We start from the raw sequence: 21,533 nt of genomic DNA, 5'->3' as shown, positions 1-21,533 counted from the left end.
TAACCAACGCTACCGAGAACTTCCATGCCCCTCACAGTAGTATGAAAACTTATAATCAAGGTCAGTAAAGGCTTATAATTAGACATAACCGTCCACGATGCGTCGCGTTACAACGGTTTGGTCAGGGCCCCTATAGTTGGTTGAGAAGCGCAAGGTGCACGCTTTTCAATATGCTTGCTTCACTTGACTTTCGAGTGACTTGCGATACGTTCTTTGGGAAGAGTAGTTTATACCACATTTCGAATTTCCTCTATGTTCCCATGACCTATTCATGCTTGTGTCATTCTCGCAGTCCTACAACTTTTGAGTGCGAAGCACTTTAGGGACCCGGGCTGTCGGCGTGTAATGCGATCTCATGTCGTCGTGGTCACGCGCGAAAACAAGTTCTCAAGTGCAGATTTGATCAAAACCGGTTAAAAATAAACTGACGTGATTCAGAATAATTTAAAAGCTAGGAATACTCGTGAATTATTAGACATATTTAACCGAAATTCCTTAAAATCGCTTCTAACTATCATCAGGAAAAGCGTTCGCTCCATGTGCGTGGCGGTTTCCCACCAGTTGTGCCTTAGCACACGTGTCAAAACGGATGATGGATTGCAAAACACAAGATAAACACAAGAAAAACACAAGGGAAACACCGGCCAATCACTGCTTCGCACTTCCCACGTTGAGTGGAACTGCATTACCGCCGAGTTTACCAAGGCCACTGTCCCGGACCGGCACCCAATTTTTTTCCCTTTCTCTTTATTGTTCTCCGTGATAAACTGACTTGCTGTGTTAGTGCCTTGCTATTTCGTTATGTTTAGTTTGCGCCCGCGGTTATACATCTGGCAATTGGCTTCGAAGTGATCGTTTGACTTCGTGTGCCGATTATCCAATGCCATTTCTTTTTAAATTTTCACGCCGCACGTGTTATCACACGTGCAGTATAGCTTATCGCAAACGGCTGCCTTTGCCCTCGTGGCATATGCAGTACGTAAAACGATCGAGCAGGTCTGGGCGCCGTCGTTCGGGAAAACATTTACGGGCCGAAATCGCGATAAGGCCGCGAGTGGCCACGCTACATTCTATATTTATTCGTATTTTATATTCTGACCCCGATAGCCAACCGGGGGTCGCCCAATTCTGGGCATTGTCAAAATCCGTCGTATTGCCGAATTCACCATCGCTTTAGCTCCGATTGGCCCAAAGTGCTGCGACAGCACTCTGATTGGCTCAAAATGCCGCCATTACTGAATTGGACAGTACGACTCAATTCGATGACGATGTACGATGTACAAAATAGCACCTCCCCCCCCTCGGTCTTGAATTCTGCAGCTACCGCTTGGCGACCCTCGCGCAGCCTGCAGCCGGCCGCGCGCTACTACTCTAGAAAAGCGCGATTCGCAATGTACGCCTGTGCATTTTTGATTGAACCCTGCGTTATGAAAAAAAAAATGCTACAGAAATTCTGAGAATTGTCTACTAATGCGTAAGCATTCTTTGGCTCGGCTCCTACTTCGCTTTTGCTTACTTATTTAGCCAGCTTATGCATGTCTACTCATCACTACCAACCATATACTATTACACTGTTATAACGATTACATGTGTTAACATGAAATTATTCATTTATTTGGCAGATATACCGTCTCAACTGAGCCGAAACGCCAACACAACCGTTTTTTTTTCTTTTGCCACACCGCAGCTTTTTTTTTTCATTTTTTAATTTTTCTTACAACCTTGCCGCGGCGACGATGACGTAATCAGTTTTTTTTCTACCACTGCCAATCATCTGCCATTACAATATCATAACGATTACACGTGCTAACTTCTTTATTTTGCTCTTTTTGTGTTGCGACCTTGACGCGGCGACGGTGACGTATCCAGTTTTTTTTTTTGTTATTTCTAAGGCTACCAACCATCTACTACTACACTATTATAACGAATAAATGTGTGAATTTGACAATTTATGGATTTATTTTGCGGATATAAGGCGTCACGGTACGGACAGATATTGCTGGGCTACTCGTCAGAGAATGCTTGCGCATTAAAAATAAATATAAGTAAAGAAGTAAACTGAACTTCGACGAGCGCACGGCAATGACAGAACAGCACTTAGTTGCTCACAATCCACACAAGCGCTTACCTTGAAAGGATGGGCGACCTTCTGGAATTCCCGCAGCGGCACATCGATGCCGACGACGCCGAGCAGGTTGGCGGTTCCAGCCTGCACCAAAAGACAAAATTTAACAATACAGCGATAGGAGTTATCAATCAGTCATCATTGCGAACGACAATTACCAGTCACAAGCGCGCTGCCAATAACTGAGTTGTAGTCGCATTTCCTGAGGTCGTTTTGCAAGATGTTCCGATCCAGCCAGAGCCTGCACCGGCGCAAAATGCTTTTCCGAGAGATCACTGGGATGACGTCGTCGGGTAGTTTTGGTCTACCAACTAAATTGAAGATTTTGCTTACCAGAAGAAGTAAGTCGACCGACCTACCAAACGTTCTTCGTGTGTTACGTTGATGTTCGTATGCAATGCAAGGTTGGAAGCTTGGGCGAATTGGTAGAGGCGCATATTGACGATGTTCACAGCGCACTCATACAGTGAAAACTCGTTGATACAGTTCTGCGTAATACGTTTTTTGAGATGATACATTCCCCCCCCCCCCCCCCCGATAATACGATTTAGTTGAATAATACGTTGAATGATACGATTTTCGGAATCATACGGTTTATTTTCCGGTTCCCTCGAAGATCGTAACAGCGAGATTCCACAACGAAAAAAAAGGACAGGTGAAAGGAAAAGAGCGCTTGAAATTTTCCCACCTGCTTGAAACGAGACAGGTAACGTACATCCGTCGCTTTTTCTTGCCTTGCTTTCTTTCCACCAGTGATATGATCAGTTCTTTAATAAAATAGCATTAGTTGGACATCAGCACACTTTCACTCTGCACGTCCTTTTTTCTGTCATATGCGTCCGCTGAGAACGCCATCAAGGTTCGTACAGGACTCGCAATTTTATAGGCAGCCAGCGAGCCTTGTTAATTTTCTCGGGTCTTGTTAATTCTTTCTCAATAAAGATAAACTACATTATATTCTAAAGGAGCCAATGACTGACCCTGGAGAGTTTCGACAACTTTCACTGCGTCACAACGGCCAAATACGAAACAATACTTTCGAACCCATGACGCCACACTGACGCATCAACGCTGGCATTTCAGCGGGAAATTCAAATTTAAAAAGTGAAAGCTTGGACCTTGATATTTTTTTCTAATAACGACCCAATAGGCTGCAAGTTTATTAGAAATAGAGTTTGGAAATAATACTTTAATAAGTCTATGCCCATTGACGTTTTTTAGTGTCCTTCCAACAACCCCCCTAATCCTTGTGGTTCAAGAATCATGACAGTATACTTACAGTGTCGTTGCTGGTGTTGTACACAGGGGCCGCCACTGTTGTGTACAGCGGCGGATACTGCAGACAGGGTGGAAAGCGACAGAGGGCGCGCTTTAATACGGAAACGGAGAAAGCTTCCGTCACGATCACACTTCCCATTACATAACAAATTATCAATTGCGCAAAAATCTGGACGATTGCGACGCGGCTTTAATAGAGGGGCAAGACATCTAGTCTTGCCCCTCTAAAGAACAAGGACAGGCTAGAACGCTCGACTGTTTAGCGTCCCCGTTTGTGGGAACCTATAACCCGTACTCCGCATTACGCGTGAGGTGTTTCAAAAATTAAGGTTAATTGTTACCGCACGCGCACTACGGTGCGGTACTAATTAAGCTTAATCGGTAAAGCACCGCACGCGGGTAAAGCGGAGGACGTGGGTTCGCCTCGGACCTGCGGAAAGTTGTCTTGTCCACCTTCGTTTCCCGTCAAGCCTTATTATTTCTACATTTACAATTAAACGTAGTAACCCACTTCCCTACGCATTCTGTGGCTTCAATGGTATATCGCATGGCTCTGACGAATATGAATATCGAGCCCCTCGGATTCCTTTACTCCTCTCGGTAAACTTTCAATGGAAATAATTAATTTGCGCCTGGATGGGCTACACTATAGGCAGTCTTCACGTGACGTCACAGATTCGGCTTATCACAGTGAAAGTGAAAGTGCGCGAACATGACGGTCATAGTGACGTCATGGGCACCATATTATCACGCTTGCATTGTGCCGCTTTCTTGCAATGACTGTTTTTCACCGCATGATCACAGTTATCGATTTGTCGCTCGGTGCAAGACGCGCCCGTCGCCTTGTGACACTTCTCGCTTACGCAGTTTCTCGAAGCGTTAGCGCCCAAAGATGGCGGACGCAATGACGTCACTGCAAACCACCTACAGACAAGCTTCACGTTTGTAAACAGGAAAACCATGATTTCGCAAGCACGCAAGCTCACGTGCAGAATGAGATGAGAAACACTTTTTTTTTGCGATTTGTTGTCGGACCACTTAATTCGTGGCTGCTATAATCTGTACCTTTCAGCAACACGATACACTCTGAAAATGTTTACCCCATTGAGGGTGTTTGCTTGCCACACGGGTAGCACCCCTACCGTTAGGGCCTTACAAAAATTTATAGAGGACGACCACGGAGCTCTAACTAGACGTGTGATGACAAAAGGCGGCTTTGAAAACTATGTAATCATTCTGACAGCCTTGGGCGCACAAAAATACCCCACAGGAGAATTTCACTGGGATAGACCTGAAACTTTATTTAATGAACTTTTTATGTCGCTTGTAGCAGCTATAATTTTTTTCTTGCATGAGAAATTCGGCAAACAAGATGCCATCATTGGGCCCCACCAACAATTTGATCTGACCCCTTAAATGGGAGAGCTTCAGCCATGCGACAACCAAACACCCTTTATACACCCATAAAGGCGTAAAAAATGTTTAGAGTGTAAAAGGCTCACAGCAAATCGAATCACGTGCGCCAGCCAGAACTAGCAGATTCCCAGTATAGATAGCTTGCACGTGACTTCACGGACGCATCTTTTCACCGTGCTGGGTCACAAACGTGGCGCCTAGGATGACGTCAGTGCAAGCCATCTATAGGCAACGGTACACAGCTATGCGCGTGACGTCGTCATGTTGCGGAGCAAGTGCACATAGTGTAAGCAGGACGCACTTTTTTCTTGGGCGGCCTTCGCAGGGCCTCGGCCTGCGAGGAGGAGCGGGCGTGGCGCCTCAGGGTCGGCGCGTCGGGCTGGTCGGCGCCCACGTATTCGGCCGAGGTGTCTTCGCTCACGAGAAGGGCGTCTCCGTCGCCGTAGTACGAGGGCTCGGGGTCCTTCTTGCGGAACAGTCGCTGCTGCAGGATCAGCTTGCGAACCTGCGCCTTCTCGCGCTCCTCCCACAGCCAGTCGGTCAGCTTGGGCTCCTGCGCCCGAGAGCGTACGTGTGCGCGTGTTGTTCGATGGCCGCGGCACATCGGAAGAAAATTGGGAGAGGAGGGTCGGGGGAAAGGGAGCAACACCGAGGCACCATCACCTTCGTCAAAGGCCGTGGCCGCAATGACGCACCGCTGTTCTGAACGGAGTATAAAGGGTGTTCTGAACGGAGTATAAAGGGTATTTCACGTAACTTTGGCCAAACTTTAAAAATGTGAATTTGCTACGTAGCTGGGTTGAACCAGGGTAATGTTGTTCGCGATGTTGTGGAGATGCTCAGATCATTTCTTGCATTCCGCCTAATAACATAATGAGCCCTAATTCATGAACTTCTCAAATGTTATAGTTAGATGAATAGTGCCAATGAGAAAATTGCGGAGCGACATGAAAAAACGCCCGATACAGCTTTCTGTCGCTCAATACGTGGTACATAAAGGTGTTTTGCCGAGCGTGAAAGTCGCCCGCGAATACACGCAAAGTGCCACGAGCAGGCCGGTCGCGCGGCAATATTGAAAGTCATTGGAGAAGGAGAGAGAGCACCGCAAGGGAGATCTTCGATTGCCTATAACTCCGCTTCTGCTGAATGCATTGAAGTAGTCTTTGCTGCACAGTATTTATGAAATAGTGCACTTTAATATCAAGTGCATTTCCCGCCTTCGATAAAACGTGTTGCAGGGAACCCTTTAAGGAAAGCGTACAGTTATGTCCTGTCCGTTTTCTGTCATTGAGTCGAGCTACGTAATTCAACTACGTAATGGACGTCTTGGGACAACAGAAACCACGAATTTTCTCTACCTGTAACGTCCCTTCTTTATAGCGGCCGGCTCTTGGGACAACGCTATTGAGCTAGGGGAGAGAAGGCGTTCCATAACCAACTTGAAGGAATAATTCTCGTTTACAGAAGAAACAGATAGAAAGAATAAAGAGGGCACGAATGAAAGAGGGCGGAAGGAAAGGAGGGGGGAAGAAAACAAGGAAAGAATGAAGGAAGGAAGGAATGAAAAAAATGAACCAAGAAAAACAAGAAAAAAGGAGGAAGAAGGAATGCAAGAAGTGAAGAAAGAAGGGAACCAAGGGAAATAAAAATAGAAAGTAAGAAAGATGTGGAAGGAAGGAAATAAAGATGTGAGGAATATGGGAAACATAGAAGCAAGGGAGGAAGTAAGAAAGGAAAACAGGTGAAAAGAAAGAAATCAAAGAGGGAAGGAAATAAGGGATAAATTAAGGACGCGAGGAAGCAAATGAAACAAGGGGGTAATTCAGGAAGCAAGAAAAAGAAGGAACAAAGAAGGAAAGAAAGAAGCAACGCACGAAGGAAAACAGGAAGAAAGGAAGGAAAAAAGTAAGAGAAAGTGAAAAAAGGAAAGTGAGAGAGACAGGAAGAATAAAGGCAACGAAAGAAAGGAAGCCAACGCGGGAATTCAAGGACAGAAAAAAAAAAAACGTTGAACGACAAAGAACGAGGCCAGAGAACGCAGCAGCAAAGCGAACAACCACACGGGACGGCGCGATGACGGAGATTGCTGCAGTAAAGGCAGATGCGCGTTTCTAGCCGCGTTCGTCACCTTTTCGACGCCCAGAGCACACAAAGGGAAAAAACGGGCAGAGGGTGGGAGGGGAGAGGAGGACAGCGGGGACAAACGGCGGGGAAACAGAGCTCCCCATTCTGCGTTTCCGGTTTCTCCTTTCGCAACCATCCCAATCTCGCCGCGCACGCTGACAATAGGTCTGCGGTGGAGGCCACAGAACGAATCAAGACAGAGACACGAAAATGTGAGAAAGAAACGCGAGAATCTTTCAGAAAGAGAGAGAGAGAGAGAGAGCTATGGAGGAAAACGAACGTGGTGACTGAACAAAAGAAACCCGTGTGTGTGTTGAGTGTGTGTGTGTTTGTGTATGTGTGTTTGTGTGTGTGTGTTTGTGTGTGAGAAAGATGGGTACCAGTATCGTAAACGATTCGCGTGTTTCAGGCTGGCTAACGTGGTGGCGAACGTAGTGATTGAACGGAAGGAACGTGTGTGTGTGTGTGTGCATCCGTGTTTGTGTGTGTTGGAGAGAGAGCGAGAGAGAAATGTGTAAGTTTCTTAAACGCCTCGCCTGTTTCACGCTAGGGCGCGCAGTACGAAGGCGTCTTCTCAGGTGTACGGGCGGTAAACTTGTCGATTCGCGCCCCAAGATGGGACAAAGAAACGGAGGCAAAACGGCGGACCCCAGAGGGAATCGTAAACTATAGGCGCGAGCGCACCTGCATGCTGTATGTCATTGCATTTTTGCTTATTCAAGGGCACTTTCTTCACCTTGCTTACTGTATGGGCTACCATGCTGTTGGAATACAAGTGTTCCAGTAAGGAAAAAAAGAAAGAAAAAGAAGCGTCGCCGTCAAGTTTTACGCTGGGCCGCAAGCCGTTTCGCAACGCAGAGACTAAAGGGCGAGGCGGCTACGGTCGGCGAAACGGGAAAATTACGATCGAAGTATTTGAGAAATCGAAGCTGTGGTCGGATCGCATAGAGGGCCCCCCGTGAGTCCTTTATGCGTACGTGCGACAACGGCGACTGTTTGGAACTTGTTAGTTTTTCGATTAGCATGTAGAGAGAAATACTAATAAAAATACTACGAAGAACTGACATGCGTGACGTGGTGAAACTTTGCGCAAACATTACCCAATGTGGCAAAAAAAATGTCGCGATATGCAAAAAATATCGGAGCTCTCCACCGAACGGCCACTCCATTATGTCAGCTACTCCTTCGCCACTTCATCATTGCATTTTTCTACAATGCGAAAATATATTCACCGAAAAAGCAGTGAATGTCGCTGCAGATTTTTTGTACTTCTTAAAATTGGCGCAAGTCACAGTTTATAGCAAGGTGTTACGCTTCGAGTGCTCGCTGACTTTATTTCTGGAGATTTCAACAAGTTACATAAAGTCAGCAATTCAATAGTTCACTTGTAAAATTTTTAATCATAATGTTGGTGATACATCACGCACATGTTGATGTCGACACTGCTATTAAGTGTCGTTCGCAAATATTATCGTTTTGTCTAGGATCCCCTATATAATTAGTGGAGACTGTCGGTGCAGAAACACGTGACGTTTTTTTTTAGATCATTCCCTTTATATTCGTGTGGGTTCTCTAAGAAGTTCATTTATATACACACACAGGGTTCTATAGTGGAACCTGAACATTGTTTTAGTGGAATGCTTAGAAGAAAACGCGAAATGACTGACAACCATTGCGCGTGGCTGGTACGACATCAACACACCGCTCTCCAACATTAAAGCAAGTGGTTCCCTGTGACGTGAGCATCAAGTTGTGTACACCGTTGAACACAGAAAACGCGTGGCGCTACCACTAGCCCCGTGTAGCGGCATCGTGGCGATCTTTTAGTCCTCGTTTCGTCTAAATCTAAACTTTGCATACCGGACATGGGGGGGGGGGGGGGGGGGGGGCGCCTTTCACTCTCGAGCAAAGGCCAGTGCGCCCGATGCCCTCTCATGTGAGTTTTCTAATGTCTACGTCACGAGCCATGGCCTCCGTGATCGGGCAGCACAGCAGGCGCCCGCCGATCTCGGAAGCTATGTACGAGCACGAGAAGCAAGCAGATGGCCCGCGGGAGCAGGCTTTCGCGAGCATCCAAGAGGCATTGTGCAGCGTAGCTAACATTACAACAGATCACGAAAGCGAAGCGTTCGACGGACACAACGCGTAAACAAGCTGGCTGCGTTCATCCATGCTGAACGACACCTATTGTCGAATAAAGTTGTACCTACCTACCTATCCATGCTGAGAAAGATTTATGCGTCAGCCACGGTTCGAAATTTGCGCGCTTGTTAAACAGAAAACAAAGAAACATATACTTAAGCCGGGTTGCTCAAGACTGCTAAAAAAAAAGAAAGAAGAAAACTGTATCAATAAGTTATAACTGAAGATTAACACTACGAAATCTAATATTACCTTTTCCTCATACAACAGGCACATTCACAACACTCGATCTATTTATATATGGGTAATGACTGATAGTGAAAAATACAAGTAGATATATGATATAGCGCTTTGAAAGGTGCTACTAAGTTCAGGATTATACTTTTGCAAAAGCCTGCAAACAGTGTGAGGACATCACGCGAGCAATTCCGCGATATTCTGCAATTTTCGCAAAACAGTCGAGATCGTTATTGAAAGTTTTGATACATACGTTAGGTACAGTTTAGTTTTCTTTCACGAATACAAGATAATTCCTCCAAATCGGTATTGCAGTTGCATTGTGTAAACATTTCTGCGTAAACGTATCTGAATAATCAAATTAGAGTTGCTCCCAAAGTTTACCGCTTCAATTACGTGAATGAACGCATTGACGCTCGGTCCACAGGACGATGCTGGTGACCGACTAAATCCCGAGCAAGCATGCAGAGAAGGCGTTCCCTAAAGTTCATGCGTGCATACGGCGCGTGCGCCTTACCGTCATGTCGCCGTAGACGGGAGTCCAGACGATGGGATGCCTCCGCGACAGCACCATGGGGCGACTCATGACTGGCACGTATTTCTGGATGACGGAAAAGAAGGTGTATTAAGACGTGCTGGCGGGCTAGTTGTTTAGTCATGATGGATCCAACATGGCAGCCCACTTTTTAAACAACGACGTAACACGTGTTTGGTCAATCTGTGTTACGTCGTCGTTTCGAAATGCGCTGCCATATTCCACCAGCAAAAAAAAAAAAAAGAGGTGTTGAAGAATCCATTTCCGTTGGCTGTGCGTAACGTGACAACATTTCGGCGTTACGGCGGATCGTTACGCGATTCACGGCATCGTGTGGGTTTACTATGGGCACTCAGGGAGAATCTGGTGGTACGTAGAGGATTCACTGCTGATGACAGAGTATGGGAGGGTATGCGCTAGAATACGATACATATATTTACAGTTTCAAGTATTCTATACCTAGTGTTAAAACGTAACCTGCTACGCCTCAGCTCCCCGCACTGAGTATCAAGTCTCAAGTTTAATTTACATCGCCGAAGAAGAGGTCCCATATTTTGCAATGTCACCTTTAACCCTGTAATGCCGAAACACAGTTGCACATCAAGGAAAATTGGAAGAAATTGTTGCCATTTAATTCTGGCCATGGAGAGTACATTAGTAGAAAAAAAACTAAGAATTTTTTTTCGGTTATAACTTAATTACCGTAAAACTTAATTAGGAAATAGTTTGTTACGCTGTCCACTGCTGAAACTTCACTGCAGCACATTAAGAACGCCACTATGGGCTTTGTATTTGGTTTCCCGCACTTCAGTTAGCCTTTTGAGGCATCAAACTCAGCGTAGCACATATTATACGTTGGAAATTACAGGGTTAATGCGACCAATCAGAACTACTTTCTGAAATAGAAGAATAAGGCTGAAACACAAGATTTCATGTTTCTATTTGGCTTTTTTGTGGGAAACACAACGTGGTTGTGCAGTTGTGCTAAATGTGCTCGTGTAACAGCCGTAAAGTTCTTGGTCCGAGCCCATTTATTAACAAGAAAGGTTTTTTGTTTTCTTGGGAAACACCCGCAAGGCAAGAAGGCGGGTCAAAGCCAGAAAATAGTGCAGCGATGTGCAATAAAGAAAAGGAAAATGCTCTCGCATTTAAATAAAAGTACTGAGACGTCGCAGCTCTGCGGCAACTATATCCATGGCCTCGCTGAAGAACACAAGAGCAACATTTTCGCAACGCCGTCGGACGGGAAGTCGTAGCTCACCAATACTTGCTCCCGAACTTCTGCTAGCGTCGTCACGTGAGTGTAGTAACCTGCAACGAGAAAGATTGACAGAGAGTTGGTGACAAAATAGAAGCAAGGAAGACATCGCTTTTGAGAGAGAACAAAATATACCGGGACCAGCCAAGGCGAATCCACGTTTCCCCCGAGACAAGCGGAAGATGTTTATACCACTTTGCGATCGAAAACAAAACAGAACTGACGAGTCACACTTGGCAGTAAGTGTGTCAAGTGTTAACTGTCGTTTCTTTTGTCCTCACCCGCAACGCACTACGTCTCGTAATGAATCACCAGACGAGCTCAAATCACCCCATTAATGAAGCACATTCCTCTGAAAACAGTATTTACATAAGCATTTCACAACGCATTTAAGTCGCTTAAAATGCGCTGACACAAACGGTATAGGATGTGTACAGACGGTTCATTCACTGTCGCTTCTCGTGGCAAGTGTATCAAGGCATATAACAGCGTTCCAGTGATTGAAACGCCACAATGACACTTAATGTAGTCATACATAATGTAGTGATACGTGAAGTACCTGCGAAGTGGCCTCAGTGTCTAATGCCTCAATATCTCAATGCCTCAATGCCGCAAGTCTAATATGCCTCAATGCGCGTGCGTGGAGGTGTACAACCTGCTTCCGCAATTCCGTCGTCTAAGTATTTACCATACGGAACCAGTAAGCGATATCCTGAAGCGTGTAAACAACATGTCAGCGTCTGCAGGAGTCAAAGTGTTTTTTAAGCGTTATAGCTTCTTCGCGACCATACCTTGCTTCAATCAACGCGCGGCTTAGAAGACGTTGAGCTTCAACAGAATCTAAAGCTGCGCGAATCGGTACGGATGCCTGACATAACAGCGCATGATGTAACGGCTTTTATGCGCGGCCTGTTTGTTTCCTGCGCCGTTACATTACGTGTAACGGAAAAGACGTGGGCTCTACGGGATGACTATACTTGAGTTTTTCTGGAATTTTTTTTTTAAATTGCCTGTGGCAGATAGCATAATAATTGTCCTTGAACTGGATTATTCGAAGAGGCAGACATTGCTAGCATGAAAAGTCAAAACACATATTCCACTAATTAACAAAAATCCACGAACTCCCTTCTTAATAATTATTTTAGGGCACATATTACAATTTACAATTCGTTGACTGATTTTTTTAAGACGTATCCACTTAAAATGAATCTCCAGGATGAAACCAGTTTCGAGATTTTATTTCCCAAAGTGTGGGACGAAATACGTCATCGCACATCATTCAAGTGGTTTAAGCATAGTCATGCCGTCAGCTTTCGTGAAAATTGACGCCAACCGGACCTCTAGACCGTTGTGAGGTCGCAGACGACGTAAAGTACCCTGATATGCGTTTTGAATACGGCGAGTTAAAATGATAATCCAGAGGTCGGCATCAACACGCCAGCCTAGGACACGATGTTGCACTTTCATCTCTTTGTTTAAACCTTTGCCGACGAGTAACATGAAGCAGTCGGTTTATCCAAATACATGGAGCTGCTATCATCATCATCAGCCTATTCATGTCCACTGCAGGACAAAGGCCTCTCCCTGTGATCCCCACTTACCCCGAGCTGCTATATTCAGGGTCTAATTGGTGGATTAAATTTTTGTTTATGCCCGTAACATATAGGTCCGAAATTAGAACTAATCAGAAATGTGACTAAAACCCTGAAATGTATTCGGGTCGCAGTCCTGAGGACTACATAGGTCTGAAGACGACATAGCAAGCACGTATTGGGTGAGAGCGATAACACGACAAAAGTCATAACTCGGTGAAAAGCGACCACCAGCAAAGCAAAGAAAAAAATTACACCATCTTCCCGTAGGGGAACCCTGAGTACTATGCGAAGCAGCCACGGGGTCGACTCAAGGTAGTTTTATCAGCTGTATAAACTTGGACATGCAGCAGCACCAGCAACGCGCAGAACTGTTGTCGACGCCGTCGGCGTTTTGCCCGCGTTCGCACCGAACGCGCGCGGCGTTGGTGACTGTTGCCGGTGCCTCTGGAGCACCTACCGTCGCGCCTCTAACCTAAGCTGCTTCGCATTATCGCGCGCGGAGCCGCAGGTGTTGCCATTCGTTGCGCAATCCGGAGAGGAGAGGAGCGTTCGCAGAGGAGAGGAGGAATGTCGAAAGGAGAGGAGACGATCGAGGGGGAGGAGGGAGGAGAGGAGATGAGACAAGAAGAGGCGAGGAGGGGAAGGAGAATGCGCATGCGCAGTAGGGGTGTGGACGGCTCACGGCGGATGGATGGATGGAGGGAGGGAGTGACATAGCCCCGACCATAAGCTGCTTCGCATCTAAAATTGATCAATTCACGCGCAGCAATGAGATGGAACACATCTTACCTCTGTTGGCGCAGGCCATCCAATTCATTTCCCGGGTGTCGGTTACCTCTCGACCAATGAGATAGGTGAACACGCGCACCTGCGGGAAACAGATGGTACAGTATTACCTGTCATTGTTTTTAATGAACCGGCCATTAGCCATTTAGGCTATCGGTCCGGATATGTCTATGTAAACTTGCGTTAAAAAAATGAACAAAAGCTTGTCGCAACGTTTCTGACCCGCTCCAGCGAGATATTTGATATAGTTACCGTACCGCCACAGAAATCTAATCTTTAAGTGAAAAAAAAATAACCGATATTTACAAAGCTTCTACTGGAAACCGCGCTTAAGTGGGCAGGACATCATCCTATGCGTATGTAAACGTGGTTCCAGCTAGAGGTGTGTGTGAAACAATTTTCCCGATTAGAGTTACAGGCATGTGGAACACCGATTCAGATAACAGAGACCATTTCACTGGAACACTGTGTCACATATTTATTGGGTGGACTTAAACAGGAAAAAGCTTCACATGCAGCGAAGCTGTTTAAGCGAGGGCTCACACATTTAGAAAGTACTGGGAATCTGACCGTTGGCTCACGCCCTAAGCCTAACGCAGCAGCCGTGTTGAAGCGCCCAGTGGTGACTTCGCAATGTATATTTGACAACTACACGAAGTAAGGTTTGTTCGTTTGTCAGCCGTAAGCATTTGCTTACTATTTCAGTTAACAAGCATGATGAACCAACATGAACAGATATAATGACCACTGAAGGCGATTTCAGTGCCGCGGCCGTATAAACTCCTAGCTGACCTCCAACGCATAGCTGGTATCATGCGCCGTGAACCACAATAATTGCCGATTGCTGGCGCGCACACACACAAAAAAAAAAAAAAATGCCAACAAGAAACGCGCACATAAGTTGTTTATTCGAAAGATTTGTACGCAAGGTATCTTTTTTTTATGTACATAAGCATTCATCATTACGTTTCAAAGCGAATTCGGCGCTCTTATACGCGTTGCTTTGCATTTACATTTGACACCGACCACGCCGTCGCACACCGCCTTCACCGCTCTACACAAGACCCCTCCCCGAACTCCTCCTAATAGTCTTGGTGTAAATTCCAAAATATGGAACGTAGTTTCGTTTAGGTTACTTGAAAATATTATAACTTCTCCACTTATAGGTTGAACCTAAGGGGAACGACATTAATATCACTATTCAGAAATGCGCCTTAACTTGAAGCCCATGCTTGACTTGATCTCGATGACGCTTGGCGTGAGCGTGCTCAGAAGCTCACGTTAGGAGTTATCTATCGATCAAGTCGAGCCTGAGCGTCACGTTTAGGTGCATTTCCGAATACGGGGGTAAGCGTGCGTAGATCACGGACTTACCGGGATGTTTGGCCAGTTGTAGTGCCTGAAGATCTCCTCGTAGGTGTAGGGAGCGCCGTCCGTGACGAGCATGATGGCTTGGTTGCATTGACTGCCGAGCCGAGACTTGTTGTACTGCGCGAAATACGAGGGCGAGAGAGAGAGAAAGGAGGGTCGGTGCGCGGTCAGCTACTGACCATTTCGTTTCACGGGATTTCATCTAGTATACTGTACAGATAAAGAATAACTATTATAAATATGCACACTAAACAGGTATTATTGCCCAAAATAATGTTAATTTGCATTGGGGTCAATACGAGGTGTACGCAATAATGCGTATAAATAAGTGGCAGCTCCGACCAAAACGTCATTCCTTGATTAGCAATAGCAATGTATTAGACAAATATTCGAAATAAGCTTTTTAGTTTTATCTGCCGTAAGCATTTGCTTACTAATTAAATTAGCAAGCACGCTGTTACGCGCGCACAGTCAAACATGAACAGATCTCACTCAGTGACCGCGAACGTTCGTAGTTACAACGCTGGTGTGGTGAAGAACGCAGGGTTCGGGGAGCGATCGCTTCGGACTGCCTCTCCCGTCAACGCGTTACCCACATTTGAGATTAAGCGACCTACAACGCTAGGCAGCGCACATGCAGCGATCAGCCATCTCGGCTGGCCAAAACTTGGCACCCGACGCAGATAACCCTATAGGGTTATCTGCGCCGTATCTTGTATACAAGATACGGCGCTTGGTCCGCGGTTGCACCAAGTAGCGCGAACAGCCATGCGTGACAAATGCCTTACTCAACGCGCGTAAGCGATCGTTGCATGAGTGCTCGCCGCAGGCACCGGAGATGATATACGCTGGTCTGCTGGTTTAACAGAATGGACGAGAAAGAGAAGAGGAATGCATCCGAATGCTGCATTGAATAATATGTAGCGATGAGATTAGATTAGCGTGCGGGTATCAGATGAATTACGTCCAATCAGGAATGATTGTTAATAGAGATTTCTGGCAGAGTTGTTTGTCTGTCAGGCAGCTGACTCGACAGGGCTGATGAGTATCAGTAAGCTATACAGCACAGAACTCAGGGGGCACATATACATTAGGACAAACGTTTGCTCAATGAACTCTGTTCATGGTCCTGTGCCGACGTTGTCAAGCCCTACTGAACAATGGGGCACGATCAGGCGACTGCTGGTGTCACGTGCAATCGCTGAGGTAGATTAAGAAAAAAAAAAAAAAAACTAAGAAAGAATCAAGCCTTCAACTCACGTGTTGCAGCATCTCGAAAGCCTGCTTTAAGGCGGCGGTGAAGTTGGCGATGTTGACCGTTTCGAGTTTGCTGAGATTTTGCTTGAATTCCTGCAAAAAGAGTCGGCGGAGCTGAGATGACGAACTGATGATGACAATGACGAATATCGTAGTCTGATGGCTACGATATTAAACAGAAGCCGAATAGCTGTAAATCTAAAATTCTCATGCTTTGCGCCCTGTGCTGATGCTGAACGGGTGTATGAGAGCATTAAATCTGCTGGGATTATATCTTATCATGAATATATATATATATATATATATATATATATATATATATATTCGCAAGATGTAGCAAACCGATAGCCTCGGTGCCATCGAGGGAGCATGGATAAAAAGAGGAAAGGCTTACAGCAGCCGTGTGCAACGCGGCTCCTGGAGTGCGACTTCCCTGCATGGACACTCAATGTGGGGCCCCGGCTACACTTTGAGACGGACCATGAACGCGGCTGTGTAGTCATACAATCAAATTACGCAGTCATACCAGTTAGGTGAAAAATATTTATCATCATAACAGAATAGCAGCCGCAAGCAGGACCATAGGCTGATTTTGTGCTACTACTCTCGTATGATGAAAAATGTCGAACTAGACCAATCCATTTAACTTGTAAGTTAAATTCCATGAGCGCAACTTGACTCAGTCGTCTGGTGTTTTCTTATCGTGAGCACATAATTTCAGAGCACAGGTCCAATGCAAGGTGTCGTATTATGTATAAACGCGGCTAAAACTTTGTTAGATGGACTAGTGCTTATGATTTTGAAGGTTTCTTTTTTTGTCTTTTTTTTTTATTTTGGCGTACGCGTAACTGCCTGAAGCAGATTCGAAGCTGAGCTTGGGTAATCTGGGCCAGTGTAGTGCAACGATTCGATACCAATTTGTTTTTTTTTCTTCCCCTTTTCGCGCTTCGTCAGAAGTCAGAGCGGCGCTCCGCTTAAAGACAGCTTGCACGTGACGTCACAGATGCAGCTTCTTCCCCTGCTGGTCTTCCAGCGTGTTGGCTAGGATGACGTCAGCGCATCTTATTCGCGGTCTGGGGTAAACTGCGCCAATGTCAGAGAGTGACGCGGTCTAAATGCCGCTGGCATTTGCGCCAGAACCACGGCAGAACCAACACCCAGGGGGCACGCCAGCATGCAGACCCACCTTATCGCAGTGCCAGTCCTCCAAAATGGCGGCTACAATGACGTAAGTACAAGCCATCTATACGTAATCACCAGCATTGGCCCGTCGTGAGCGGTGGATGATTAAAAACGCACAGCATCAGGCGAATGAAATCGCTACATCTATACAGGTCCTCGTGACTCTGGTAGTCACGTCCCAACGACGACGAATCGGGCCGCCGCCGAGCGGCCGGGTCGCGGTCGATGAGCGAATCGAAAAAGAAAGTGGCCGGTGCCCGTTTGCTACGTACCCTGACGTTCCTGGCGTTGGCCTGCACCAAGTTGTAATGGAAGCAGCTCACAACGGGTTCGATCACGTTGGAGAACTGTGGTCCGGCCGGAGAAGTACATGGATAAAGAAAATAGAGAGAGAGACAGAAAGGACAGTCGGCACAAAACGATCGTTAGCAGTTGCCAAAGGCAGGCGGTTCGGTTTATACGCACGGGGGGGGGGGGGGGGGGGAGGAGGGGGGTAGAGGATGGAGGTAATGTGTCCGAGCATTCCTACGATTAGCTGTAGTCACGTCAGCGAGCAATTTTACGGGCCTCGCGGGAATCGGGCGCTTTGTGGACTCGGCGACGTCTTTGCGCGTTCGTATACGCTTTGGCGGGGCCGCATTGCAACGAAGACGGCGATGCGATAAGAAAAAGAGACTGATGGCTCTTAGCAAAGAGATGCTTTTGCAAGGAGTTGCGATAGCAAACTCGAGTCTTTCGAGCACGGTGCCATCGGCGTGAGAACGCTTCCTCATTCCTCATCTGACCGAAAACATATTTTGTGACCCGTTAAATAGCCTCATTTTAGATAGTGTAGATGTAAAGCAACTTACGTGCAATGTTTTACGTTTCAAGTACCAGTAGATGCCTCACGGAAAGCTCGCAAAAACAGCCATTTTCGTTACCAAAACTGAAAAGAACGCCACCAGTAGCGCTCGCCAGTAGCGCTTGTGGCTGCATCCTAAGCATCCGCACCTGCGGCTGCCCGCAGCGCATAGAGTTTCTCACTATAACACCTAGAGGGTAATCTGGCACCATCGTCTATGGGAGTTTCTTAAAGGGCGGTGTGCCGTCAGGTGAATGACGGGATATGTGTCTGCGAGCATGGAGGAAGGAAAAAGATAGGAGGGAGTATACCGCAACGCGATTGAAGCCGAGTATGGTGGCCCAACACGTGGTGAAAACGTCAGAGCACGGACGATACGTTAGAGCGCGCGGTAGGTTTCAGTACTCCCGGTTGATTTTTTTTTCAATACCTATTCGGAATCATTTGAAACTCTTCAAATAAACAAAAACAAAACCAAACGAAAAAAAAACAAAACAACTTCCTCCATGTGAGCCAGCCGCTTCGGAGCGCGCACTGAATAAAAAAATCACAGCATATCCACGGGCTGAATGATGATGAGTGGGCGAAGCTCCGGAGGGAATCATCGGATCTCCCGCTTAAGGGGACGCTAGCACAAACGCGTTAGAAACGTGCAGTACTCTCTAGTAAGGGGGAGCGGCCACAGCATCTTACGCAGCCATTTACACATGCCGGAACGTGCACCGCGTTTGCCGACGCCATCACATGACTGCTTAGAGAGTATACCCCCCGCATTCATAAACGCTCCTCGACTTGAACTTGACTTGCCACCGCTTTGGGCAGCGCGTTCGAAACGCGTTGAAGGTAAGGCGGAGAGGCCACAGCGTCTTACACCAGCTTCTTACACGGGCCGTAACGCGCTAGCACAAACGCGTTAGAAACGCGGCCTTTCGTTAATGTTGGGTATTTATTGCCATCGTGGTGCGTGTGTCCATGTCCGCTTCGTGGCGTAGTGGGCTAACGCCGCGCGCTCGGAAGCGAGGGGTCCCTGGTTCGATTCCGCGCTACGGACACAACTTCGGAATTTTTTTCTCATTTTTCTCAGACTGGTTACACACTACTGGTTACACACTACTACTACGACGACGGGGACGGAACGGGTGCCGCTATAAGGAGCTTCGCCCCTAAAACTACCGGTAACCAAACGTCTCGGCAAATCTTGATTCCCCGTGATCTCGACGCAAGAGGTCACGTGTTGGGCCACCACTGCTGGCTACACGAAGCGTTCGCTTGCCAAGGCTGGCTGCGTGACGTAATGCTCCCTCCTGTATTTTGCCTTCCTCCATGTCTGCGACACTCGTGTTTGCTGGTATTGTATACGGGGCTTCGTCTAAAACGTGGATACCGCTACACAAATAACGCGGTGTTAAAATAAAATCTCCATGAAAGGCTTCACCCATATTACATCTCTTCATATAGTTTACTCGCCTACAATTCAGGATCAAGAAAAGAAAAACAAGAACAGAACACAAGTTGTTTCAAAGCGAGCGAGAATCCTGTCGTCTGTCCTCCAACTTTAGCGACCAGCTGATACCTTTTACGTTTCATATAATTGTACCTCCAATCACAAGTCCTCATAATTAAACAAAACCTATTGTTGCGTAATAATAAAGCTAAAACAGCTTTTACGTGTTGTTTCAGCAGTAAATCAATCATTGTGACAGACAGAACGGTGCTACCCAGGCGCGTCTTCAAGGCGTCCTGGCTCTCCGAGAGCGATGCCAATCCGAAGACACAATGTACCGCATTCCCATGCATACCACAACGCAACAGCGCCAGATTTCCTTCTAGGTAATACAATGAGAAATTCTACGGCCGCAGCGCGCTGAAAATTCTCCGAGGCCATGTTCTGCAACTTACGTCATATGCGCTCGCCACCAGGTGCACAGTTTGTTGGCTTCGTTGCTATTTTTAAAAGCTTCTAATCGGGAAATTAGACCGTTACTAGCCCTGCATCGTTGCCAAGATTGCTTCAATTGTACAATCTATTCATTTATAACCTTTTCATTATTTCAATTTAGCCCATGTGAAAGTTTTGTTGACATAGGCCTTTAATGAAGCCTTTGAGTGCGGCGCGGCGCGCTATCGCAGCGCCCTCTAGTATTCACTTGGCGAACAACGGCTATTCCATTCGATATTTTATTTTTCTTGGGACTTATTCCACCTTTTCTACTTTTTACTGGCACAGGCATATGACATACAAGGGGCTTCAGACAATTAAGGTGGCATGACTCGGCGGAAGCCTTTCAATCTACAACCTGCCACGTAAGTAAACTTGCAGACGGGACCAGGACGGCTCACCCCAGCGCATTCGAGCGCACGAGTAAGTTTGAAGTTAGGAAGAAGAGAAAAGAAGAATCGGAGCACCAAGCGCATGCGTTTATTACAACTAGGTCATGCGGTGGGCAACCGGTTAAAATTGCAAATTAAATTCGGGGGTTTTACGTACCAAAGGTGGGCGACCGGTGCCCTATTACTTCTGTCCAACTTTATACTGCCACCGTGTTGTAAAAGAATTGAATGAGTGGGCTAGTTCCAACATTGTAAGCGCGAAAGAAACCCATACACATAACGATGGTCAACCATGCCTATTTCCGTCAAAGATTTACGCATTCTCGCTTCGTTCATGAGGAAGTCAAGCGTACATATAGTCATCCGTCTCTGTTATTTGTCTTTGTCACGTGCAGAAGATAACGGCTAACGGATCTCGGGGAGTGGCCTCGCAGCTAGGTGTGGACAAGCTGGGGAGCATTACGCCACTAGAATGTGGCGACGCAGCGGTCACATTTGGCGCGAAAAAAAAAAGAAAGAAGCAAACAATAGGGACTCCAATGCATCAACTTTACCTTAAATACCAAGGTTAACACACGCGAGTCTGATAATGATTATTGATGGCGTTTATTAGCGCAACGCTACCTGGACCACAAAGCGCCAAAAGAATAGGATTGGTCGGCTCATTGTAATGACAATAAATAACAGATGATCCATGTATTAAGGCGGCATAAAACGATGGGCCACGTTAGATAGTAGAGTCTATAGCATTTTTAAAGCGTCGCCAAAAGCAAACTGTATGATGATGGCTACAACTATACAGCGGGTGACGACAACGGAGCCCTTTTGGGCCCTCGTTTTGGCAAGGGTAGTGAGGCCCATTGCCTAGGTGAACATTTCGAGCACGTCAATCACTGTCTCATCTAATGAGGCTTGACAAGGTATTTTTTCAGACGTTCACAACTAGGCTTAAACTCAAACAGCCTCAGAAAGTCCTACGTGTTTAAACTGGACCGAGGGTTCATGAGAAACCTGGATGGCTGCAGTGGTGTGTGCGACATGTACAGAGAACC

General features: G+C 46.5%; 1 protein-coding gene across 7 annotated transcripts in view; it reads right to left on the bottom strand.

The window, feature by feature from the left end:
* The window catches only part of LOC119431658 (voltage-dependent calcium channel subunit alpha-2/delta-4-like), a 236,642-nt gene that overhangs the window by 32,077 nt on the left and 183,032 nt on the right, over nucleotides 1–21,533 (bottom strand). The window contains exons 9-17 of one of the 7 annotated variants that reach the window (XM_049657694.1): nucleotides 17,579–17,653; nucleotides 16,128–16,217; nucleotides 14,871–14,984; nucleotides 13,500–13,578; nucleotides 11,119–11,168; nucleotides 9,840–9,923; nucleotides 5,121–5,372; nucleotides 3,405–3,461; nucleotides 2,129–2,209 (exon numbers count right to left, since the gene is read on the bottom strand). In XM_049657694.1, coding sequence (XP_049513651.1) covers nucleotides 2,129–2,209; nucleotides 3,405–3,461; nucleotides 5,121–5,372; nucleotides 9,840–9,923; nucleotides 11,119–11,168; nucleotides 13,500–13,578; nucleotides 14,871–14,984; nucleotides 16,128–16,217; nucleotides 17,579–17,653 — 882 coding nt within the window. The remainder of the gene's footprint in view (nucleotides 1–2,128; nucleotides 2,210–3,404; nucleotides 3,462–5,120; nucleotides 5,373–9,839; nucleotides 9,924–11,118; nucleotides 11,169–13,499; nucleotides 13,579–14,870; nucleotides 14,985–16,127; nucleotides 16,218–17,578; nucleotides 17,654–21,533) is intronic. The other 6 variants (XM_049657693.1, XM_049657698.1, XM_049657696.1 and 3 more) reach the window with 6 other exon arrangements.

This window comes from Dermacentor silvarum, chromosome 10, assembly GCF_013339745.2.
Source record: "Dermacentor silvarum isolate Dsil-2018 chromosome 10, BIME_Dsil_1.4, whole genome shotgun sequence".
Classification (NCBI taxonomy): Eukaryota; Metazoa; Arthropoda; class Arachnida; order Ixodida; family Ixodidae; genus Dermacentor; species Dermacentor silvarum.
Note: the sequence above shows the minus strand (reverse complement) of the source record. Positions and strands in the feature narration are given on the sequence as shown.